Raw genomic sequence first — 26,447 nt, 5'->3', positions numbered from 1 at the left:
ATAATTAACTGGATGTGGAGTAAGGAAAAAAGGAGAAGTCAGAGGCAACTCTCGAGTGAGTAGGGGGATGGCTCTGCCATTTCCTGAATCTGGGGCCACTGAGGAAGAGTTTTGTCAGAGAAGCAGATGATTTTAGACATGTCAGGTCTGATATGCTGATGAGACACCGAAGGTGGATATCATGTTGGCCATTGGCTATGCTGATCTAGAACTTGAAAGAAAGGTCTGGGCCAAAGTTATGCATTTGGGAGACATCAGATGATAGGTGACATCTGAAGCCATTGAGATGAGATCACCGAGGAAGAACAGGTAGCTGAGACTAGGGGAACTGAGTCTTAGGGGAACCTTATTTAAAGATCTGCTAAGCGTTAGTGAGTGGCCATTTCACACACTGACTTCCTGTTGCTGATGCTAATGTCATCTTTAGGGAATGAGCTCTGTGACCATTGAAGAACCTAGAACACCTCCTAGGCTTCTCTCCACCCGAGGTATAGTCAGTGTATGTAAGTGAGTGTGAGTGTGAGTGTGTGCGTGTGCGTGTGTGTGTATGAGTTGTGTCTGCTAAGCGTTAGTGAGTGGCCATTTCACACACTGACTTCCTGTTGCTGATGCTAATGTCATCTTTAGGGAATGAGCTCTGTGACCATTGAAGAACCTAGAACACCTCCTAGGCTTCTCTCCACCCGAGGTATAGTCAGTGTATGTAAGTGAGTGTGAGTGTGTGTGTGTGTGTGTGTGTGTGTGTGTATGAGTTGTGGAGAGATAATCGCATCAAAATCTGCTGAAATGAAATACATTCACAAATTCTGATGCATCCCTAAGGAAATGAAAAATTAAAAAATACAAAAGTCTTTTTAGGGACACGTGCCCTCATTTTTTAAGCAAACCGAAGCTCAGAAAAGTGCAAGTCATTTACCTACTGACACACAGCTGATTAGGTGGCAGCCCCTCTGAGAGAAGTTGAAATTTCTTAACAATTACTTCAAGCCCTGTTGTCCTCCAGAAATGTACACTTCTCCATCCGTTTCTGAGACTAGATTCCAGATCCACCAAGAAATTCCGGCATCAGCTATGGGTTGGTGGAATGTCCATTTGAGCATTCAGTAACAGGGAGATAGAAAGAAATTATTTTTCTTATCGAACCACCTACTGTGTCAGCTTCAGAACAGCATTGAAAGATGGGTGTTGTTATCTCCATTTTACAGATGAGAAAACCGAGTCTCCTGAACTAAGTAACATATCCAGAAACACAGGTTGTGAGCGGCAGAACTAGACTTCAAGGTTGTCTTTACCTCTGGCTTTGCATTCATTTTAGAATGTAGTGAGAACTATATGCACTGTACCCTGGGTTCTAATAGCTAGCTAAGCACTTTTCCAAAAACCAAAATAGTCATGGAATGGAATCCATGAGAAAATGCATTCACGTTAGCCCCAACTTTCCTCCTATGGAGCAGCAGTTCTGAAGCCCAACTGTCTCTGGTTACAGTCTGGGTTCCCTTCTTACTCACTGTGTGATCTTAGCCAATCTCTGTGCTTTCGTTCCTTGTCTGCAGTAAGTCAAAGTAATGATACCTGCTTCATAGGGCTGGTGTGATGTTCAGATTATTTAATGTGTGTAAAAGCCCTAAAACACTACCTAGCATGTAGTGCTCCCACCTCTACCACTATTATTTTTCCTCCAAGAGGCTTATCTGACTTCCCAATTGGAAATCGATATCTCCTTTTTTCCCCAGCATTTCAGGGCTTTGCTTTGTTTTACTAACAGCATAGTTATGAATATGAGATATCCAGGTAGTTGCCTAAAGGGATACAGAACAGATGCATGTGACTACCCTGATTTGACCCTTCATGCTCTATAAGTGGAAATGTCAAGTATATTTATTGCCCCAGGCCCTTTGCCTTTGACTCTTCTCACTGCCTGGAATGCTGTCTCCCTGGATACTGAAACCTTTCTCCGCACTCCTTCAGATTTCTGCTCAAGTGTCACCTTAGCTAAACGCTGGTCCACACTACTCTATCTAAAACAGCATTTCCTTTTTACCACTACTTTCTATTTCCTTACCCTTCTTTTTTCTAAACATACCATCAGAAAGATGTGTTGATTGAGGGTCTGTGTCCCCAATAAAACTTAAACTCCGTGAGGGTCGGAATTTGGTCTGCTGAATGTTGATGAGTAAATGAATGTCCCTAGAGGAGCATTTAGCAGGTGCTGGGGACTGTGGAGGGACAGGAGACAGGATTTGGGTTTCTCAGGGTTTCTTCTAGTTTAGCCTTCTAGTCAAAGACTAGAAAATCCTTGCTAGATATTGGTTCTTTGTTTGTCTCCTTCTCAGGTTATAACTTGTGTGAGGGCTGTGTTCTTATCACCACCACCAATATGGTGTGGCCCTTCTTGAAAATAATGATTACTAACATGTTTTTAAATGAACTGTGAGACTCTTAACCCGTATCATGTCATTTAATACAATTCAATAGATATTGTTATCATTTCCCATTTTACGGTTGAACTGACTGAGGCGTAGAGAGGTCCGAGAGCTTGATCACGGAGCTGTTAAGAGGATGACATGTGAATGTGTACAGTCCAACCTTCAGAGTCTGAATTTCTAACTAACCGCTGTGGTTCAACTCCCAATGTTGTTCTGGACCTATGCTCTCTCCCAGGGTGACCTCATTCAGTCCCACGGATTTTAATATTGTCTATATCCCAGCCACACTTACTTTGTATCTCCGACCCAGACTGCTCCCCTGAGCACCAGACTCATTTATCTGACTACTCACAAGATATCTTTTTATGGGTATCTTGAACTTAACACTTCCAAAACTGAATTTATGATCTGTCTCCATGCCCCCACAGCTGAACCTGTTTGCCCCTTAGTGTCCCCGTCTCAGCAGTGCTGTCATGAGATGTAGAGATGGGTACATCTGTATACATGTCTTTGAGAGATGGATTGCTTAGATTAGATAATAGCCTGCTATGTCTTATTTTCCTAACTGTTGCCTTATTTAACTTTCCCTTACTAAATCGTGACATACCAAGGCAAGGACCATGATTTATATATCTTTGCATTCCTAGCACCTGTTACATCGAAGGTGTTCAATACGTTCTTGTTGAATGAAGGAAAGAAAAGGAACGTTTTCTGTGAATCATATCTATTTCTACTCCAGGTAGTTTCCACACTGCTATTTAATTTCTCCCATTTTTCTTCTAAGGATATTTCCCAGATTCCTGTAAACGGTCATTTTTCTTCTCCCTACGTTCTAACCTAAGGGATCTTTATTGCAGTATATTAATGAAACAACTCTAGGTTTCAAAAAAGCCACTTTAATTTTTCTTCACTTTGGCACTTGTACACTTGTTTATGTGGAAAGGAATACTTGATAATGAGGAAAAACCTATTTAGACACAGTAGCATAATCATTCATCCATAGAGAAAAGAGTGATATATAAGCCATATAAAGCAATCATGTATTTCACATTTATTTTTCTGGGCTGAAGTTCAGTGTGTCCTTGAAAGACTGAGTAAAATAATTAGCCCTCTCCACACACACACACACACACACACACACACACACACACACACACGCTTGGGCACATGTGTATGCATACACACAGGATCTAAGAATAGATATTTATTATCATACAAGGGAATTCAGGTAACATTTTTCTCAAGTTTATCAAAATACCTTTTAATAGTTTCACATAAATTCTCAGTTCATTAGTAGCTTAATTTTGCTCTTTGTTTTTCTTGTTTTGTTTTCTAAAATAGGAAATTCTTTTCAGATTAGTTTGTATAAACTGATAAACAATTCGGAGATTGTGCATCTTTAATACATGTACAAAGCCATGAATTTACTTAAGCCTCGGAGTTTATTAGGTAAAATTGACAAGGGAGCCAAGGGATGCGGGTAAGGACTCAGCTCTGTCTGGAATAAACATTCTGTTTGGCTGTGAGCAAGAGCCTTCCCATAGTCTCTCCCTCCTCCTTTAAGAAGTTGAAGGAAAGCCTCTCTCCAAGGTTTATGTGGGAATGAAATAAGGTAATGTGTAAAAGTACGTCCAAAATTTAGTGTTTCCAAAACACTAAAAAATAATAATAATAAGTCGAGTCTTATTATAATTGAAATAATAAGAAAAAGTCATTTTTATCATGCTGAATGAATCAAAACAGCTGTGCTTTTATGCAGAAAATGGTCGAGCGGAGAATTTTAGTTGACTCAGTGTGTGTTCCGATAATGAACTTGGCTTTTCCATGACATGTGGCATTTAAAAGTACAATATACTAATGTATTCTTAATGTTTTTATACATTTATGGGGATATATGAATGCTTATTTGTCCACTAGATGGTTTATTTTCTGTAAAACTAGCAATCAAAGTAATTCCATGAAGAAAGTATATTCTAAGATTATATTCTGCTCTAAATCAAAGTATGATTGATTCTGTGAATCAAGAGTTAGTTATTCCCATATTGTCTTCCGTGTTGCACACTTTTATTGTTTCTCTCCTAGATGAGAGAGAAACCACAGTGAATCTCGGAGGAAAGCCAGGTGAATCCGACAAATTCCTTTCTCACAATTAAAATTTCCAAATGAGGAAGCCATAAAACCATCCCAGACTCTGAAGTATACCTTTAATATAATCAAAAAGACCCATTTTTAGGAAATACATTATTTTTTTCCACTTTATAACTTAAAGAGCTGTACTATCTCTGAAAAACAAGTGCCGCTCTTTTCCAAGGCACAGAAATGCTCAGCTGATAAGCTGTGAGAGCATCTCGGATCAGTGCATCTGCAGACATGAATGGGACAGGATGGAGAGGTTTTTTTGTGTGCGCCATGTTTCTGTACGTTCTGGACAGACATTGCCACCTATGAGGTCATTCCTCCTGGCTACTTAGCAGTAAGACCCTGTGCTGGGAAGACTGAATGTAATAAGCTACTGCACAGACAAGCGGTTTGTGCAGACACAGCACTGGTCATCACATCTTCAGGGGTTGCCGACTTGTCCGTTCGTTCCCTCGGTGTTTGCTTCAGCAACTCGGGATGTTGGCACCAAGAGTTATTTCATCGACAATCACTTCACAGGACCCACAGCTCTCACATGCGCCGGGACTAACTGTTCACATGTCACTAACTATAGTCATGAAGTACACAAATACTGGTTGTGTGCTCCCTCTGAACCAGGCGCTGTGCTACGCCTGGAGGAATCAGCCATGAATAACGGGAACATCTCTTTTCCTCAGGGCATTTAGGTAGGGATCTGCTTGTCCTAAGCCTAAAGAGAAAAAACTTATTTCAGGCTGAACTACCAGAAAGTTTGAATTTTTCAGAGCAATATGAGAGAGTGCCCCCACCCCACCCCCTAGCATTGTGGATTTGGGCCTTGGCCCTCCTCCCCGTGGGAAGTTCAGCATCACCAGCGACTCTGAGTACATTGTAGCCGAGACCAGTTTGATTTTTTGTAATATCTTGAGGATATTCATTCCTATGAATTAAGTACAGTATTTATAAGCCTTGCAAAAAAAACCCTAAATGAAAACATGAGAAATGATTACAATTGTACATCATCTACAACTGGAAAACAATTCCCTGTAGCACAAATTGACCCCAGTTAGAGCCCAAAGTTGAGCTGCTATTTTTGCCACCTGCGAAAAAATACTAGATTGTTTCTAAATACTATTATAAGGAGAATCGAGCCACAAAGGCCTAACATATGTCAACATTCTTAAACTATAAAACTTTAAATGACATGCAGTCCAGAACGACCCTGTGTGAAGAAGAGATGGATAAATCGTTGGCCACGTTGCTTATTTAAACTGGTTTGACTCACTGTTTACTCATCTTCTGCCTTCGTCCACAACCCAGCCCTCGCCCTGGGAAATGACTTCCAAAGGAAATCTCATCATTGGAGATGTCTCTTTGGCCAGAGACATAGGCTAAAACCTGTTAGGTGTTTATCAAGATGCGAAGTCCTAGTTTTACTTCTCTAAGTTCTGTGTTGACAAAACAAACAAACAAATAAAAACCCACAGAAGGCAAAGATTTTGGGTCAGAGAACGTACTCCTTTGAGAAAGCATGGCCTGATACTGACCCAGCTTTAAGTCTCATCTCTTAGGCGCCTCTATCTCTCCACCAGCAACAACTTTCTTTGGTGTGGACGATCAGAGCGTCTCTCCCTCTCTCTGCCTCCACTGCAGCTCTCCCTTGTAATTGATTCTCCACACAGCAGCCAGAGTGATCTTTGGAAACCTAAATCCAAACAGCTTGTCAGTGTCCCTAGAATAAATTCCAGCCGTCTGGTCGTGGCCGGTGAAGCCCTGCACGCTGTTGCCCCTGCTCACTCTCTTAGCCTCCTCTTGTGCCAGTCTGATTCCTACACTCAGTCTCTCTGCTCTCTTTTCTGTCCCTCAAACATAAGACATACCGAACGATTTCCGAACTTAGAACCTTTGCGCCTGGAACACTGATCCCATGGTCTTTACCCAGTTGGCTCCTTCTTTACATCTCAGCTCACGTGTCCTCTCCTCAAAGAGGGCCTAAACCTTGACTTCTTTTCCAAAATAGTATGTGACCCCATCCCATAATTCTGTTTCCCATTACTTTTTTACCTTCAGAACACTCATCACTATCTGAAATTATCCTCCTCTTTTTAACTTTTTGCCATCTTTTTAAACATATTTTTGCAGAATGTCAATGCCATTCATATCTCTTTCCTCACAGCTGGTTCTCCAGGGCCTGACACCCAGTGGTATATTTGTTGAATGAATAGATGCACATTTAACGGCCCAGTTTACTGTTGAAGAATGCCACAAACTCGAACTCCATACAAGTTCTTGCATTCTAAGTTCCAACTTAAACTGTAGGAGACTTGGATATACTTTTCAATTTAGTTTCTTTTTTTCTGTTTCAGTCCTCTGTAATAAATAGTGACATTATCTTTGTGAAGTTGCATGCCCCATGGGAAGTGCTTGGAAGATACGCAGAACAAATGAATGTAAGAATGCCTTTCAGGTAGGTGTAAATATATTTCCCCCGACTCTGCCGCTTCGGTGTAAATGTAATGTGCTTCTTCTTTCTCTCAGAACGAGTAAAACTGAAACGCAGTGCTATTACAGAAGAAAATTCTTCAGATATTTAGGAAGTGCAATATGTCTTCATGGCCAATAATGATTTCATGACTTTTTGTGAAATTTCCTGGCTAATTCATTCCTTAGCTGGTAGCTATTACTAGTGCCTGTGAAAAAGAATTTTCTAAGTAGCGTTTTCATTTCCACAGCGCCATTTTTGGAAGCCTCGTGTACTGCTGCATTGAAGGGCCAGACTCCAGGTATCAGCAGTGCTAGGCTGTATTCATGGTCATTACCGACAGGTCCCTTCCAGGAAAACATTAAAATCTGCTCCTATGGAAACACATCCAAGAAATTTCATGAAAATGTGCTCTATTGTTAAAAACAACCTATTTTTAAAATTTAAAGTGCCACTTTATAAATACTGTGCAAAGATAAGCGTTGATATTTATTCCAAGAAGAATAGAAACTACTTTGTGTGGATTGCTTAGTTGTTTATGAGGAATAATTTACCTTCATCTTAAAGTGAACATTCTTATTTTCCCTGTAGATTAAGGAAAAGTGATCTTCATTTGCTAGATGGAAATAAAATCATGTATTAAACCTGACGTTATAATTGCCAAGATGTGTGGGAAGTCCATAATGGAACTGGGCGAGGGATTTAGAAACAAGGACAGTTCCAAAGGGAATAAAGAATTACATACTTTGGGTTTGCAATTTGCCAATAAGATCAAGTCAGACAATAGGAAAGTGGCAAACTAGTGCCAATTCTAAAATCTGCCTCTTAATGAACTGTAGAAAGTAATAGAGACAAAGAATCAGCTGCATTCATAGAAACAGAGGAGCTAGGAGCACATTTCGAGAAAGGCTATTTGCATTCATAGGCCTGTAATATATCTCCCTGGTGGGTATTATTTTCTTTGTTTGTTGGCCTTTATGTTCTAGTATTAACTCAAAATAGAGGCTGGGATTTCTAGCATCTATTTCCCTCCCGGCAGATTCTCAAAGAAATTGAGATAAATATAGTTCTCATCTTTGAATTTAAAATGTTATGAAGAAAATCTAAGAACCCAAAGATTTAAAATATGAATGTTTATCACTGAGAGAGAGCAGGAATAGCAATTTAGTTTCCATTGAAAATCATTACACTACAATTATAATTAATTAAAGCCAGTTATCAATGCTATAACTATCTAATATGGATTAATAATATATTGTACATAAGGACCACTACAAAATATGCCTGGATGGAGTCAAATATCAGACCAGCATCTTGTAGCCAACAAAGCCAAAAGTCTATCTTTTGATTAAAGTAAGGTAGTGAAACTTAGTGAAATTGATAACCCCTCCTCAGTAGAAATCTCACAAAATCTTCTGCCAGAACACACATCTGGAGCCAAGAACCCAAGCAGATGGTGGAAACCTGAGCAGTGTTAATGCACAGCATGTTCCCTTTGTACCTAGAAGGATTTCCTGTGTGAAGGGCCTGGCAGGCTCATTACCTAGAGGAAAAGTGCCATCTGCAAGATCACTAATACTTTTCTCATGCAGCATGAAGAGACTGATCCAAGCAATAAAATGAAAACCATATCTCTGAATACTAATCTTCTTCTTAAATGTAGAGATTCCTGCAGGACAACAATTTTAGGAGAAGATACTATTGATGTGTGGACACTAATAGGCCTCATTAATATTGATGTGATTTTATCTGAGCATAATTTCACTTGATGCAACCTGATGCATTTAAAACTTATGTTATCATCTCATCCAGCGTTTCAAACAAATAACTCTATTTAAGGACATATAAGAATTTCCAAAGGAGGAGCTGCCCTGCCATAGCATTTCAATAAAATATACAAACACCAATTTGCCTGAATGTAAATGCCCCTAACAATCTCATCTGTATTTATTATTTTCTGCAGACTGTCCTTCTGAATTCCAGGGTTAGTCTCCTTGCATCGTTATTCTTACAGTGTTTAAAAGGAAGTTGAGGAATAGGTTTCTTGTGGGATATTGCCAGTGAGACTTTATTCTTAAATAGCTATGTGTCCATGAACATGGGGCTTTTCTTAAATTAATAGACTATTTTTAGAGCATTTTTAGGTTTACAGAAAATCAAGTAGATAGTATAGAGTATTCCCATATACCCTTTCTTACCTCACTCAGTCTTATTATTAATATCTTGCAACGGTGTGGTATATTTCTTATCATTCATAGACCAATATTAATACATTATTATTAACTAAAGTCCATAGTTTAGAGTTCACTCTGTGTGTCAGACAGATCTATGGGTTTTGACAAATGCATCGTGTCACGTATCTGCCTTTATGGTATCATATGGCATAGTTTCCCTGCCCTAAACACTTCCCTGCAATCCACCTATTCATCCCTCCCCCTTGGCCCCACCACAACCCACTGGCAACCGCTGATCTTTTTATCATCCCTATAGTTTTGCCTGTTAAAAACATGGTTGCATTTTAAGTTTTCACAGATAGGAAAAATAAGCTTTGGTATAGAAACTTTCCATTTTCCAAAAGCCAGATAGCTCAGTGACAGTTCAGAATACACATAAACTGCCTCAGTTTTATTACGGCGACATTGGTTGAGGCCCAGAATATGGAACGGGAGATTGCATTTTAATAAACCGTCTAACACATATTCTTTTTATTCAGACTGCCTAATGTTAAAAATTGCAGATGCATGGAAGTGTGACAGATCCTGCTTAAGTTCGATTTAAAAAATTCCAGGATTCTTTGGTTTACTCTTTAATTCACCTATAACCAGAGCCACCGATTAGGCAGTCTGCCCTAGTGTGGTTATTTACAACCGGATGTTGGTACTGACTAGTTAGTGTTCTTCCCATACTGGTTTTAAAAAGCTATATTTTTATGTTACCCCGACTATATCAAATGTGAGAAGCGTTCTGTAAAGTGCTAGAGAAATTTAATAGTGTCCCGTTAAATTATGTACATTGTCAGCAGGCTGGCAGTGCATCTCTGCATCCCTGAAAAAAAGCTGATCTCAGCTGAATCCATACAAATACCAATTACTCCAAATCATCACCCTGTACACATTTTGTAGGCAAGTGGCAACCATAAAAATTATGGTAATGAGGAGAGGAAGATGTATCAATGGGAAACGTTTCATAAGATTTCATGACTCAAAAAATGCATGCCCGACGTTCCCGCAACATTTCTCACTGTTAATCTCTTTTTAGTTTTTTCTTCTTCACCTCTTACAGGCTTCTATCTTCAATCTCCTTTCCTTCCTTGCTAGTTCAAACTGTAACTGACGATGGGTTTTCTTCTCGACTGGCTTCATTTTTGCTGTTCTTCCAGGAGAAAAATCTATTACCTGCCCCGCCGGTACAAGTTCATGAGCAGGTTAGTAGCATGCTCTGTCGTGATACTGTTTGTTTGACTGTTGCCTTGTGTGCTCCAGCAATGACAATACATGCTGGGGAAGATGGGCCTTAGTCACCTGGGGAAACTGTGCACATTCCAAAAATGGCTCTTTCAGGTTAGCCGGGAGAAGAAAAAAAGCAAAAATGAAAATATCCCTCTCAGAGTGTTTTCTGTGACTTCCTCACACTTGGGAGGACACAGTTCATCTGCAGGTGGTGTGTTGGGGCTGTTTTTGTTTGTTTAAGCCCATTCTCTTAGATAAATTACCAAACATCCCAGCTGCTTAGCGTATCTTTGGCCTGAATGTGACTTTTTTCCACACAATTTCCACCCTCCATTATAGGTTACTTGAAATCTTGACGTGCAATCCCCTTTTCAAAAAGCTGACGATTGCTAAACGCCTCCCTTGTGGGCGGGGCTGTGTTAGTAATATTTTGTTAATAAAGTATGTAGATGTGCTACCTCATTCAGGAGCCCTTCCTACCCTCTTTTGTTTTTTTACCACACACCCACCAAAAAAAATCCTTACTGTACTATATCTTTCCCAAACTTTTTCTCCTTGTTGTTTGTTGCGAAGTCAGGGAGAAAGAGGAAGCATCAGCTCTGTCCTTGACTTTGATTGTGTTGTGGTGATTGACAGTCTTATTTCTAATTGGTCCTATGTGACCGTTCACCCTGAGCTGAGGTGATGATTAAACTTGAACACCACTGCCTTTCCCTAGAAATCACATACTTAGTTCAGTTCTGTGGGATTTAAGATTCAAGTTCACACTATTTGTGCTATGTATAGTGATAAGTAAAAGAGTAATTGGTATTTCCTAGTGGCGTTAGTCAAATGCACATACACTGAACAAAGCATGGTGTGAGAACTGGCATCCAAAGAAACTAAGATGTTATGCTTTCCCAAGATTTCCCTGTGCAGTATCCTTAGCAGGGCATTCATTAGGCAGTAGCTGTGGCATTTGAATTCATCCCAGTTTAGATTAGTCCCTTGTCGCATAATATGTACATACTATAAAAGCCTTATGCAACTCTTTAGCCTGTGTCAATAGTTCTCAGTAGCTCTTAAACATCAGCTGGCCTCAGAATCACTTGGAGGATTTGTTAAAACACAGATCACTGGGCCCTGCAGGGGGTCTGTGGTGGTCCTGGGGAATTTTCATTTCTTATAGGTTCCCAAAGTGAGACTAATGCTGCCAGTTTGGAACCATGCTTTGAAAACCACTGGTCTTTGTGATAGGTCCATCTCCACCTTCACAATAAATTAAGAATGTGCGTGATTATGGATGGAGCGAATTAAAACTTAAATCACATAAAATCTGAAAGAAACACAATAAGGTGAAGCGAAGATTCTCCCAACTTTCATGGCACAGTGGAAATATCCAGTCTGTCCATACCGTTTCAGTCTGTTCAATGCAGTACATTCCAAATGCCTAAAAGAATGAGAAGTGGGGAGAAGGCTTACTCTTGTTCAAATTTGCCAAACAGCCTTCATTAAATATTAAACATAAATCTTTAAATCATGGTACTGGCTGACTTTGGGCAGATTTCCTCACATATTTTAGCCTAAGTTTTTTGCATTTGTGAAATGAAGACACTATTCATCATTCTCAAGGGTTCCTGTGAGGTTCAGTACCTAATACGTAGATCTTCAATAAATGGTAACAGTGATTATTAGATGTAACATTTATAATAATAACCTTGTATCTTTTCCCACCTCCTTTCTGCTTCTAAACTTGTTATCCATCTCCTCTAGTCTCTCCTTTCTTCTGCCCTCAAGCGACGAGTCCATTAACTCTGTTCTGATTTCACTTGTCATTTTCTCCATTTATATTCCCTGTACAGGCCTTGTCCACTCTCCACACAGTCACTTAACTTAAAACCCAAGGGCCATTCTAGATGATTTGCTCCCTCGTGTAATCAGTCTTTCGAGTTCTACAGGTGCTGCCCCAGGAATACCTGTAGAATCCAAACACTACTCACCATTTCTACCCCCACTGCCTTAGCTGAGTTCTCATCACCTCTCGCCTATTTTATATCAATTTATCTCCCTCCTCTGTTCTGACCCTCTTCCAAACTCTCTTCTAGTCATCTCCCTAAGTAGCAAATATGATCATGTCACTTGTTGGCTTCCCTGTGATGGGAAGTTAAAGCCTTCCTCTTAAAATACAGCCCTTTGTAAGTTGTCTTCATACATCTCTCTCCTACCATCACTCTTTGCTTCATCCATATTGAACCACTCATGGCTTGCAAACACATTATGCTTTCTCAGACTTATGTACCTGTGTATTTAGTTTTCCTTCTGGAAGATTCTTTCCCTTCTTGTTCACCAAGGTAATGTCCATTCAGTCCTTAAAACTCAGTCTACATGGTTAGGCCTTTTGACCAGGTTAAATGATGCCTTTTCTCAATTCTCCCATGGACCCCTTATATCTATGATGTAGATGTCCAGAAGGCAAGAATAGCTCATCCAACTATTAGCAAATAGTAGGTGGAGTGAGCGAATGAAATAATCTCCATTCACGCGTGTGAGGATTGGAATGGGGGGAAAGATCACAGAGAAAAGCAGCATAGAAAAACCAGGTCTGCCTAAAGGATCAGACAGACTTGAGGCTGAAACATCTGCTCACACTGTGAAGGAGGCGTGGGCAACGCGGGCTTGAAAGAAAATGATAAAAGGAACTGTGCTATCTCAAGGTTGGCTAGGGTATCAAATGTCATCAAGTCTAACCACTGTCACATACTTGAGCCTATGCTGTTTGGTCAGTTAGCCCATGTTTGAATATCTTGAGACAGAATTCCCAAACACGTCTGTGGGTACCTCTGACTGTTAGAAAGTTCTTCTGTAATCTCTCTCACGTGCTTTCACTCTGAAGAACACTTAGATTACAGTTCTGCCTTCTAGATGGATGAAAAATAATCTACAGAGCAAAGAGGCAAAGTACACGAGGAATGTTGTGAAATGATAGACTGAAAAATAATCTACAGAGCAAAGAGGCAAAGTACATGAGGAATGTTGTGAAATGATAGAAAGACTTAGTACTTGGCAGGTATTTGGAATTGAGAGTCGAGAAGTGAAATAGATTCCCATAGCTAAGGGATTCGGAAAATGTGGTTGAAAGTAAAAAGAATGGACATCCAGAAGAGAGAGAGGAATGATGACAAAGGTGATCTTCCTTTTAATAATTCTGTGTGATAGCTCACAGAAGGTCTTTGAGGCGTTAATGCCCCGAAGGCCGTTGGAGCTGATGGGAAAACAGTGGAAGCTAGAGATAAAGCTAAAGAATAAAATTTGGAGACCAAAGGCATAAATGTATGACTTTATCCAAGGGAGAAGGTGGAATTTCCCAGTGCAGGGTGTAGCGAGTGAAGAGCAGAGAGCCAGTAGCAACTCCTTGGAAAATCTGCATTAAGGAGACAGGAAGAAATGGGAAGAGGATGAAAAGGAGCAATTTAAGAAGGAGGAGGAGAACTAAGGGAGAGCAGTGTCGAAGGCACCAGCAATGAGTTCCCACATGAAGGGGTGTTCTTCAGCTACTGATGAAAGATGAGAGATGAGAATCGGGTTTTGATTACCATGGTAACCATCATGCTAGCAGTCTCCATGGAGTCGCGGTTCTCAAACTTTAGTACGCGTCACGATCATCAGCAGGGTTTCTAATACTCAGATTGCTGGGTCCATCCCTAGGGTTTCTGAGGTGAGGCTCAATAATTTGCTTCTCTATCAAGATCCCAAGTGATGCTGAGGTTGCTGGTCTGGAACTACATTTTTGGAAATGTCCACTGAGCAGAGGGTAATGGAAACCAGATTAAACCAGCTGGTGGAGAACAACGAGGTCCTGACGAATCCGAGGCAGTCAGGGTTCACTACTATGATAAATTTTGTGGTAGAGGAAAGGAGAAAGAGGGCATAGGATTTAGAAGAGGAGCCAAGAAGAAAGAAGCAGACGAGACTATGGAACGCATGACTAATCATGTGTTCTCCATATGTATAGAGGGGAGATTTTGAGTGAATAAGAGCTTGAGAAATCCTTGTTTCTAGAACTTGAAGAACAACTTACCAAACACTAATTTCTGGCTTGAAAAAGTCGATGCTACTTCAGGTGCATAAATCAGGACCATAGAAGAATTTAGGCTTTAGGAGGCACTGGAAGACTTGGAGGGTTGGGGGCAGGAGAAGTCTAACTATAGTAGTATGACGCCGATTCAGAATGACCTTGAGCTTCATTGCTTACCACATAGAGTTAAGTTTTGGACATCACTATGGTGGTAAAATGTGTGAAGCTCAATATTTGGTGTAAATTTTCAAGTGCAGTTTGTCAAAAAAATTGCATATCTAGTTTAACTCTTCCTTTCACCTCAGAACAGGCTGGTTTTGATGATGAGGAGTATCTGTTTCTTTGTAGCCAGGTCCGATGTTACAGACTGAAAGGCACATCTACAACACGTCCTGGCTGTACACCAGTAATAAAACATTGACTTACGTTATTCTCAAATTCTCATATCATACTAAATATGCATATTTAATTTAGCTTTTAGTTTCATCCACATAAGTGATATTTCATTTTATTAATTCATGAAAGGATTTCTGAAACCAACATTTCTCCTTGAAGGATAAGAGATGTAAAGTTTCTGAGCAGGCGGAGAAAAATGATCTTTTCACAAATATCTTTTATTATAAAAAGTCACCTGACTCCCATAAAGTATACTCGTATATTAAAAAATATATTTTTTTTTTGTAGTAAATGCTCTCTTCATTCATTTACTTGGTTTATTAAGGGTTCCTTTCACTTATCTTTGGGCAGACTTAATAGGCATTAGAAGTTATCTATCCAATTAAGAAAGGGAATTTATCTTCTGCCTTTTTTTTTTTTTGCTTTCACCAAATAGTACAGTAGTCTGTAGATGTGGTTACAAAGCAACAAATCTGATTATTTGTGGGCGGCTTATAGCTGAAGTCTCATCACCACTCATTGCTTTTATCTCCACTCCCCCGTACACATCTGGTCTGAAGTTAGCCTTTGCAACGGATCCTACTGCATGGTACATGCAGTGCAGTTGTAATCTTATATGAGAATGCAGGCAAGATGACAAAATGGCTGGTATATTTCCATCCTCGTTTTAAAAAATTAATACACGTAAATGTTCCAAAGCCTTTGGACTCTTCTATAGGTATTTAGGCTGTGCCCCAGTTAGTAGCCTTGTGACCTAAAAAGAATTGTGTTAGCTTCCAACAATCCCTAACTTCTGTCCAGGAGACTTGGCTCTAAGAAGAGGAAAAAGAAATCCAAGCCTATTGGTGTCTAACTATTACCAGTCCAGGCAAGCTTCATTTACTGCAATGTAGGGCTGTGTGTAGAGTCTCCATAAAGAAAACAGAACAAAACAAAACAAAACAAAACAAAATCTGTATGTTCCCTCTAGGCATATTATCCCTGAAAACATAATCTAACTATTCAAAATGTGATGCTATTATTATAGTATTCTGGTCTGGGGAAAAGCAGGTGTCTCTGAAGTAGCCAGTTTCATTTAATTCAGCCTAATTAAGTTGTCATTAGTATGAGCTCTCTTCTGGATGATTAGTAGCTCAAGGGAAAGGCTTTGTCTTCTGTTTCTTCAGGGGATACCCACAGCATCTAAGTAGGATCTGTGCACACAGTAGTGGTTTATAAAGACCTCCCGACAGGGTAGCATGTGGGTAGTAGCCTCCTTTTCTTTCATCATACCACTCCTAGGGTTAATAGGGTCATCTTCCCTTTACAGCTGAGGGAACTGAGGGTCAAAGAGATTTCAGCACAACCTTCCCAAGGCACAGTTCCAAGACATACCTTGGGGTGGCACAGCATGACAGTGGGGGCAAGTCAGCGCCCATTTGCTTGGGCTGTGCTGCCAGCTCTTTCCAGCTACTCAGAACCTCACCTGCGATGAACCAGCAATTTTTTTTGGGGGGGGGGGTGAGGAGACCCTTAACTTATCACAACTTTCTATAAAAGTTTTCACCTTTTAGGTCAGATATTAACTTGACAGCTTAGGGTCGGAAGTGCCCAAGTAGATGATCCATCTCCTCTTTATTGATTTGCCTGTGTATTCTGTTCAAGGGCTTTTGCCCAGTAAGTGGCAGAAATGAAACAGTGACAAAGTAACCAATCAGAATCAAAGCTAAATCATTAAGCCAACATTTTTCTTTTCTTTTCTCTATCAGTGGGGACTTCATTAAGTAGCCTCACTCCTATGCTGAAGAGACAAATGGGGTGCTTCCTGGTTGCTTGGTTTCTCGACTTTTACATATCTAAGTGAATTTCAGGATTGCCTGTTTAGCGACGTTTATTAGAAGCAAGATGGAAGCACAAACCTCAATATACAAGTGAGGATCAATCCCAAATCTAGAATTTTCATCGAGAGCTCTTTCTATAAAAGTTTATTGTCCAATGTAAATATACATATGCCTTACTGTTAAAATGTACAACTGAAACTCACTAGATTTCGTTAATGTCACCATAAAAAAAAGTTCATTATCCTCAGCCTTTTTTTTATCCTAGATACCACCACTTAATTGAGCATTTTTTTTTTTTTTACATCTGCAGTATTGTGCAGACACCTTACCAGATTTCGTTAATCAATGTCACCATAAAAAAAAAGAAAGTTCATTGTCCTCAGCCTTTTTTTTTTATCCTAGATACCACCACTTAATTGAGCTTTTTTTTTTTTTTTAACATCTGCGGTATTGTGCAGACATTTGATATTATCTTGTGGAGTACTCACTACTGCCTTATGCAGTGGGTATATTAATTAGCTCAGAGAGGTTTAGTCACCTGGTCAGTATGGTACTCATCACTAGTGAGCTGTACAGCTAGAATGTGAACCTGCTTCCGGTTGACACCAAAGTCCTTCATTCTATGTGAAAGGTTATCCATTACGCATTTTGAAAAGGGAAGTTCTTTATTAACTCAAATGTGTTTAGACCTATACAGCCAAGATATTATTGCCTAAGTCACCACCAATATGAGGTATGTAAATAGCATCTGATAGATTATCATTTAGAGATGAGAGTACTAAGACTCAGTGAGGATAAAAGCTTGTCCCAGGCCACACTGACATAGAATGACAATCAAGAACCTGACGAGTCTCATACTTTCCAGCCTGGTGGCTTTTTCACTGTATTTCTTCTTTGTGTGTTAGAAGGGGATGCTCATTGATGTGGCACAGTTTGGGGATGGGAATGCACTTGTGGAAGAGCAGCCATTTGTCATCCAGCCACAGAGAGACATACCCTTGTTCCCAGAGCCACCTGGCTGGCAGGTGGGGGCAGCAGATGGAACTTCAGCACCAGCATTGGGAGCCTGGCTAGCTGCAGCCAAGTCTCAAGGGGAAGATCAGATCAAGGCTGTTTTAAGAGATGTGTTGATTTCCTATTGCTGTTGTAACACATTCCTGCAAACTTAGCTGCATAAAACAACACAAATTTATTATCTCATGGTTCTGTAAGTCAGAAGTCCAGGGGATGGAAGCTTAACTAGTTTTTCTGCTCAGGGTCTCCCAAGGCTGAAATCAAGGTCTTGGTCAGCCTGGGCTCTCTGGAGGCTGTAGGGAGAATCTCTTCCTGGCTCATTCAGGTTGCTGGCACAATTCAGCTTTGTGCAGCTGTAGGTCTCTGTTTCTTTACTGGCTCGTGGTCAAAGGTCATTCTCAGCTTCTAGCTGCCTGCACTCCTAGCTCCTGGCCCTCTCTCCATCTTCAAAGCCAGCAATGGCCAGTTGAGTCTTGCTCACACTCTGAATCTCTTGCCTCCTTTTCTGCTTCATCTCTCCTGTCTCCAGTCAAAGAAAGTTCTTTGATTTTTAAAGGCTCGTAGGATTAAATTGGGTCTACCTGAGTAATTCAGGATGCTGTCCCTATTTTTAGGTCTGTAACCTTACATCTGCAAAGCCCCCTTTGCCATGTCACATGACATATTCATAAGTTTTGAGGATTAGGGTGTTTGCGTCTTTGGTGGGGGGAGATATTCTGCAAGTCAGATGAGAATACAAACTGCTGACCACATTTGAGTATTTGTTTTCTATCATTGTAAAGAGCTCATAGCATGACCAGGGTGTGTGATGGAACCTGGACAATCCATGCTTCATCTTCCTATTTGCCCCAATGAAAGCCAGTCCACACTCCCCCATCCCTAGTTAGTGTCTCAAGGGTCTTTAATTTCAAGATGTCTTTCAAATATCTTTCTTCTATGATAGTGTTTAAAAACCCAGTTCCTCTACTTTCTGTCACTTTTATATTAGCCTCCATGGTCCTTAAGAAGTAATTAATAACACTTCTATCTGCCTGGTAATTTCTCCAAAGCATTTCATGCACATCGTCTTTTATAATCCACGTAGCAGCCTTGCAAGGTCAGGATGATGATGATGATGATGATGGATAATGATGATGATGATGATGATGATGATTTATGATCCCATTTTTAAAAAGTTGAAAAATAAAACTGAAAGGTGATCGATTTGTGGAAGGTCACACAGCAGATAAGCAACAGAGCCAGGGTTTAGATACCCCCATTACAAAGCCCAGCTTCCTTCTGCCATGCCAAGCACCCTCCCTTCCATTTTCACTTTTTTGCCCCTATTTATTTTTTGATTAATTAATCATTTTCACTACCCTGTTCTTCACTACCCTCTCTCTTCACCATTTCCACCTTTCATTTAATTGCGGTGCTATAGGCTGGTTGCTGCGAGCTGCCATTTCATTCCTATAGAGTATTTATGCCTGATTTTTCACAGCTTTATTTGTTTTTATCCACACTGAGTACTGTACCCACCTGGATTTAATTCATAGTCATTGCATGCAGAGCCCAGATTTTGTGAGAATGTGAGTTTTGTAAATTGTAATCTGATTATTGCTGCAGACTGGAGATGTGTGGGAGGTAAAAACTATATTATGAAAAACCTCTGAGCCAATGTCTTCTTTCTTATTTTTTATTGAGGTAAAATTTTTATATACCATATTAGTTTCAGGTATACAATATTATAATTTGGTACTTGTATATACTACATGATCAGCACCATAAGTCTAGCTACCATCTATCACCATGCAGTGTCCTCATTCTTGAATGAGTTTTAAGGCAATCAGACAAAATAAAGCCAAGAGCCATGAGGAAAGCCGTCAGCTTAGACTAGAAAGTCTAAGTTATGAGTCCATTTAAGGACTAAATCATTGAACTTGGGCAAGTGTTAGATGCCAGTGAAGCATAATTAACTTTGAATTGAAAAAGACAAAACAGAATGTTAAAAGGCAAACTGGTTTCTCAAATTCTTATTTTTGAAAAAAAAAGAAAGAATAGTAATAATAACCAGTGCTTACTGTATATCAGACACTGTTCTAAAGACTTTCTGTACATATTGACCAGCTAATCATCATAACCCTAGGAATTGAGTATCATTATCATGCCCATTTTTTACAGATAAAGAAACTGAGGCACAGCAAAGTTAAATAACTTACTGGCCAACGGTCACACTGCTAATATTTACAGAGTCAGGGTTTGAATCTAGGCTCTCTAGCCCCATGTTCTCAGTGATTGTCATACTACTTCTCGCAAGCTTCTCATCTCAGTATATTTTAAGGATCTTTAGAGAGACTGAGGGAGGGGATGACCAGAAGGATGAAGGATGGAGGAGATGGGAACTTTTTCTCCTTCTTAGGGCTTTGGGCCCTTCCAACTTATGATTTTTCTGACCATAAGACCCTGGGTAGAATCTTTACTCCTATGTGTGCACGTGTGGCACGGATGGGTCCTCTTTGAGAGGAGGGGTCTAGAGAAGCTGTGAGGTTCTTTCCAGTTTGAACTTTCAGGGGTTCTGAAAAATGTATGGCCACCAACAAGCAGAGTGGGATCATGGTGAAGATGAAACAATGCTGAGAATAAAAGATACAGTAAAAGATTTTACCATCTTTTATTTTATTTATTTATTTATTTGTTTGTTTGTTTTATTTTATTTTATTGTTTTGGAGTCGGTTGGTAATATAATTAATTAATACCTTCAGCTGGGAGTTTCTCTGAAAAGGATAAATTGCCATGTAAATATTTTTTTAATTGGAAAAAAATAAGACATGCCCAGATTCCATGTGTTTTCAGTTAATAGACTTAGAAGGCATTTAAATTTTCTTTTCCTGAGAAATCCATCCCTTCTGTAGCCCTTAAGTGAAGATTTTCATTGTCAACTACTTCGATGGGGTGATCCCTAAAATCTAGAGTCCAAAATCTGCATTCTGGTCCTGGCTTTATACACTGGCTGGATAATTTGGGTTAAATAATCATGGGTATGGTACCTGTCACTCTACCTCACAGAGATACTATTTGATATGTACTCTTGGGAAAAAGGAAAATTCCCCATGGTATAGATACCTGAGGCAGCATAATCATTTTAAACTCTGCTGTGGTTTTTGCTCCTGCCAGTAGTTTGCTGTGAGTGATTGAGAATCTGGTCACTCTGAAGCCAGATCTCTTCATCAGTACAAGTCATAGGGAATGAGAGGTAGCCAGGGAAAAACTGGCTTCTAGGATACATTTGTTCTCCTTGACTTGACATCATTGTGTGCCCAGCCGGAGTGATACATGTGTGTCATGATGCCCCAGCACCATGAGAACCATAGGGTCGCACTAAATAGAGAGAAGCAAAAGATAAGGAGCCTGCCATCTGCTGAGAGGCTGCTCAGGGAAGGTGTGAGAGGCAGGAGGCAAATCCTGACGTCAGGCTCTCTGCACCAGTCAGCCCACTGGGATATGCTGTCAGCTCCTTGCTCAAAGTTAAACACAGCTAGAGCTCTTTCCTAACCAAGGGAAGATAGAGAAATTTTCCAAGCACAAAATGAGTTTCTAAAAATCTGCAGAATATAAAAAATTAAGTTCTCTGCCGCTTTGCTTAGGAGACTGTCAACTTCCTTTCTAGACCCTTCCAGCCTTGTTAGGATTCCTTGGTCATTTGTTGGCATAACTCACGGCTGCTGTCTCATAGACAATGACGTTGAGGCAACTGGGTGAAATCAAAAGAACACTGAAGTTGTGGCTCTCTTCTTTCTGTCTATAAAATGGGGGGGCGGGGCGTGGGGTATCATGAGTGCAGTGAGAGTGCCTGGAGTATGTGGTGACATAATTGTGGCTTTGTGGAGACTTTCTGCCTGTTTCGGGGCAATGCTGACATGCTGTACCCTTTGGTCTTGCCTTTCATGTACCACAGGATCGATAAACAAATAAGCAGGTTTCGGAGATGGTTACCTAAGAAGCCAATGAGGCTGGACAAGGAGACACTGCCAGACCTGGAGGAGAATGACTGCTACACTGCCCCTTTCAGCCAGCAAAGGATCCATCAGTGAGTGCTTCTTCTGAAAGCCCTTGTCCCACCAAGGATGTGCAGTTGTGGTAGAGCCTTCTTCCTGCATGCCTTTGATTCCTTGGCACATGGAAAGAACAGCATAAATGTCCTTCTCCTCAGAGTCCTGTGAGTGTTCATATTCCTTTGAGTCAGGGTAAGCAAATGGCTCTAACAAACAATCCCCACATCTCAGTGGCTTAACACGATAGAACACATGTTCATATGTGCTTTGGGTGAATGGCCTTCTGCCTGGTGATTCAGAGACCCAGGCTCCTTCTGCCTTGTGGCTCTGCCAACTCGCAGTACTCAGAAGCCCCCCGCAGGCTCTTCTGTACCTAGCTAGCAGACAGAGAAGCTGGTCCATATCTTTTTTCTGTTGAAAAGGGTTGTTGGCTTGTTTATGTATTAGTTCACTTCTCAGTTCCCTTTTCTTCAGCAGCTTACCAAGTTGCTCCAAGAAAAGCCACATCACCTAGCAGCTGGCTTCCTGGGCTCATCTGTCAGACAGTCTCTGAAAAGGAAATTGTCCCTTTTGCCATGTTGGGAGTGTGTGTGTGTTGGGAGGGTGGGAGTTGGCTAAGTAATGGAGCCTTTGAGGACTTGCAGAAGTGATGAAGAATTGACTCTGAAGCTTCTGCGATAACAAGAAATCATGACCAGATGGCAGGGTCGGTGGTAGGAGAGAAAAGCATGCCAAAGACGGTAAAAAAAAAAGTAGGCAAAAACAGCTTCTTCAAGTGGGGATAAATCAGGTCGGCCCAGCCTCGCTCTCTGCCAGACTTCAGGAATTCCTGGCTATCCCTGTTCCAGCCGTAGGGACAGTCTCAGTGAAAATGACTCACCTGAGGGCAGGAAAGGAGTGATAGATTAAAAAAATAATAATAATAGATCACCAACTTTGAGAAGAAAATAAACCAAATGGCACTTGTCAAGTTGTAGGGAGTGCAAGTTGGGGGCATGTCTTAGCAACAGAAAATCAGTGAAGTCTGTGGACTTCTAGAGAGCGAAGGAGAGAAGAACGGCCAAAAATAGATGTTCCGCATCAAAATGCATAATATGTGATGCAAGGGAAGCAACTCAGTATGCTTCTAAAATAGCCGAACCCAGGATCCCCACGGGTCAGAATGATGACAGCCCAACCACGTTATGTGAACATCTAAAGGAGTCATTGAAGAAGACATGAAACTCCCACCCTGCCCTTAGAATCCTAGTTAAATCTTCCATAGGAAATAAGAACTGAGAGGGACTTTCAGTTAACTCAGAAATCAGGACTTGTGGGTGTTTTCTTAAGAGGAAAAGACAGATGAAAGCTGACATGTTCTTGCTGTTAACTTTAAACCCTCGCCGTGCCTGTGTTGTTCATCTTGAAACTTCTTCCACAAGTGATTATTTGGTTTTAAATGCTTCTGGAGCAGAGTCTGACTTACATGCACATTTCCTCTTCTCCTGTGACTGAGAGGGTACCTAGGTCAATGCTGGGGGGTCTCCTAGCACAGTGTAGGATGAACGGATGGATAGATGGCTGGATATGTGAGTAGATAAATGGAGGGCTCACTGAATTCTGTGGTGTGTACCCTGGGTTTTGTTTTACTTCAAGGACTTATAGGTAAATGGAAGAGGAGTGGAATGGATGGATGGATAGTTGAATAGGTGGATGGAGGAACCAATGAAATCTATGGTGTACACCTGAGGTTTTGTTTTACTTCAAAGAGATATAGGTAAATGGAAAAGGAAAGTTTCCCATGAATTTTAATGTCGGCTCTGTTTCCTGAAATTCTTGCTTTAGAACAAAGTTTCTCAGCAGAGCTCTCAAAGTCAGAAGCAGCTGGGTGCCCATTAGGATCTCTAGAGATTAGAACCGAGAATCATATCTTTATAATGGTTTAAAAATATATGATAAATGAAGATGATAGCTGGCAGGAGAAGGGTATTCAGCCATCTCCCTCATACATTTGAGAAGCCTTTTCAACATGTTTGGATATTCATTCACTGAATAATTGATTCATTCAGCAGTCCCTCATTTGGTGTCTACTTCCTGTCAGGCACCGTTTTGGTACAGAAGATATAAAGGTAAAGCATATACAGTCTTGACCCTGTGTAGTAAAGACAGAAGACTAAAATAATAATAAACAGTATGGTAGGTCTGACTTAGTGCTTCATTCTTCACATTTGGCGGGAGGTTGGTAAGAGATGAGGGCTGGTCACAAGAAGAAAGTGCTTGAGATGGGTCTTGAAGGATAACACTTGTCCAGGTAGGTAAAGGGGAAGCATATCTTAAGAAGAGAGACTAATGTATGTATAAAAGAACAAAGGCATGAAATATAATGGAGTGTTGGAAGAACTACAGGTAGTTTTTGTGAATGGGTATAAGGTGTGAGAAAACCTGGCATTATAGTTTGAACAAAGAGAGTGACTATTGGAAGATGAGCTTTCAAGACAGGAGAACTGCAGAGGAAAATGCAGAGGGACAGTTGGAACGAAACCTAAGAACCAGACCTGAGTGGGACCAAAGAGAGAGCTTAGGCAGTTCTATCATGTGATTGGGAGATGAAAAATTAGACAAGACGTTGAATGTTATGGGCAGTGGGGATTTCTTTCTGTTCGAGAATTGTCATGCCATATGAACAACATTCCTTTAATGAATGTGTGAAAGTAAGGCTTGAGGACCGCTGACTGTCAAGTTGGAAACAATAGTTTGGTGCAATCAGAAAAAAATGTCCCTAAGGATGCTTCCAGAGTGATGTTAATAGCTTTAAAGTAATCAGAAGTATCTGCCTAATGAGCTCCGGGGGTTATAACATGATCTCCTGGTTTTCCAAATGTAATCCGAAACCCCATGTGACTTCTTGTTTTTGCAGAATGTTTGATATTGTGTTTGTTGAGGAAAAAAAGAGAATGATGTGTGTGTGTACATGAATGTAGTAGAAAAAGAGACAAAAAAAATTAGAAGTTTAATAAATAATGATCAAAGTGGGAAAGAGCGTTACAATACTTTGCTGTCAGGATAAAACCCAGACTCCTAAGTTAGCTCACAACTCCTGCTTCCATCTCCAGGTTGTGTGCTTTGATCTCCTTAACTCACTGTGCCCGCTTGTTTCCTGTCTACACGTGTTTTGTCCTCTGCCTGGAATACCCTTTCTTGAGGCTTCCTTCTTTCAGGTTTCATCAGAGACATTTCCTTCAGAAATCATTCCAGGATTCCCAGCCTCCATCCCAGTTCTGGGTGAGGTGTGCCCTTCTGTGTCTTGGTAATATTTTTTTCCATCATAGTGCTTAATTAATAGTACCATTCATTTTAATTGCTTTGTCCTCGACTAAGCTCCCTGAAAGGCTATGTTTGTATCATCGTTTTTGAATCCCGTTGTTGGTGCTTACTAATGATTTGTTAAAACAGAAAATAAATGAATAGATGAAAATAGGAGAATCACGTGAGTAAAGAAGAAAGATGATGCGAAGTTAGCTCACTGTACACTCATCTCAAAACTAAATTCAAGACATTTTCTCCTCTAGCATGGTTCACCTTCATTGTCCCTTATCCAATAAAAGGCACCGATATTTTTACAGTTAATGAAACCATAGTCTAGAAGCTTTATAGACACTGCCCTCACTTCCACTTCCCACATCTAATACATCTCCAAGGGCTGGTGATATTTCATCCTAAGTGTTTCTTTAATCCAGCAACTTCTATCTTTACCATCATTATCTCACGTCTAAAACTTAGAACTAATATAACAGGGCTTTCTGGTTCTATCCTTGCCCACTTCCAGTCCATTCTCACAAATGCATATAGAATGTTATTAAAATGCATATCTAATCATGTCACTTCACCCTATTTAAAAACATTAGAATAAATATATAGTAGCTGAAGGAAACCGGACTTTGAGTGGTGAACACACAATAGAATATACAGATGTCAAATGATAATGTACACCTGAAAATTATATGATTGTGTTAACCAATGTTACCCCAATAAACTTAAAAAAAAAAATATCAAAATTACTGAGATGACAAACGAGGCCTCGGACGGCCTGGCCACACTGCCAACTCCTCTCCAGCCTTATCTGCCTTCACTGCCGTCCACCTCTCACTTCTTGTGATCCAGACACATACAACCTCTCCGTCTTTTTATTCTTTTCTTTTGCACATGCTGTTTTCTCCTCTGGAATTTTCTTCCAGTTCCTTCTCTCTTCACCTAGTTTACTTTTATTCATCTTTCAAAATTCTCCAAAGACGTTTCCCAGGGAAGCCCTCCTCCCATCGTTCCAAAGACAAGGTCCCCTTGCCGAATATCTTTTAGCTACGTGCTTCCCATGTAACATTTTTCCCATTTGAAATTTTGTAATTATTCGGGTATTATATGATTAATGCCAAACTCTCCAGGTAAACTGCGAACTTCATGGAGTCGTAGGCCAAGTCTGTTTTTGCTCACATTTCTATCTCCAGTATCTAACACAATGGCTGGCATATAATAGATGCTCAATACTTATCTATTAAATGAATGGAGGAAGGATAAAAGTAAAAAAGACAACACGGAATAATCTGATTATAAATCTTTGAACTATATTTTAGAAAAATTAAAGTTGAGAACAGATTGAAAAACAAATAGCTTAGTGTACAAT

At 40.3% G+C, this 26,447-nt stretch overlaps 1 protein-coding gene across 15 annotated transcripts in view; it reads left to right on the top strand.

The window, feature by feature from the left end:
• ANO4 (anoctamin 4) overlaps nt 1-26,447 on the top strand; it is a 332,447-nt gene that overhangs the window by 200,873 nt on the left and 105,127 nt on the right. For 7 of the 15 annotated variants that reach the window (XR_003047093.1, XM_025048733.1, XM_025048727.1 and 4 more), the window contains 4 exons: nt 6,911-7,011; nt 7,277-7,327; nt 10,406-10,450; nt 21,694-21,825. Coding sequence is in view for 14 of the 15 variants with exons in the window: in XM_025048733.1 (XP_024904501.1) it covers nt 6,911-7,011; nt 7,277-7,327; nt 10,406-10,450; nt 21,694-21,825 (329 nt within the window). In the remaining variant the exon portion in view is untranslated. Of the gene's footprint in view, nt 1-6,910; nt 7,012-7,276; nt 7,328-10,343; nt 10,451-21,693; nt 21,826-26,447 lie in introns of those variants that run through there. The other 8 variants (XM_006914557.2, XM_006914555.2, XM_015591578.2 and 5 more) reach the window with 6 other exon arrangements.

Source organism: Pteropus alecto, unplaced genomic scaffold (genome assembly GCF_000325575.1).
Source record: "Pteropus alecto unplaced genomic scaffold, ASM32557v1 scaffold94, whole genome shotgun sequence".
Taxonomy (NCBI): Eukaryota; Metazoa; Chordata; class Mammalia; order Chiroptera; family Pteropodidae; genus Pteropus; species Pteropus alecto.
Note: the sequence above shows the minus strand (reverse complement) of the source record. Positions and strands in the feature narration are given on the sequence as shown.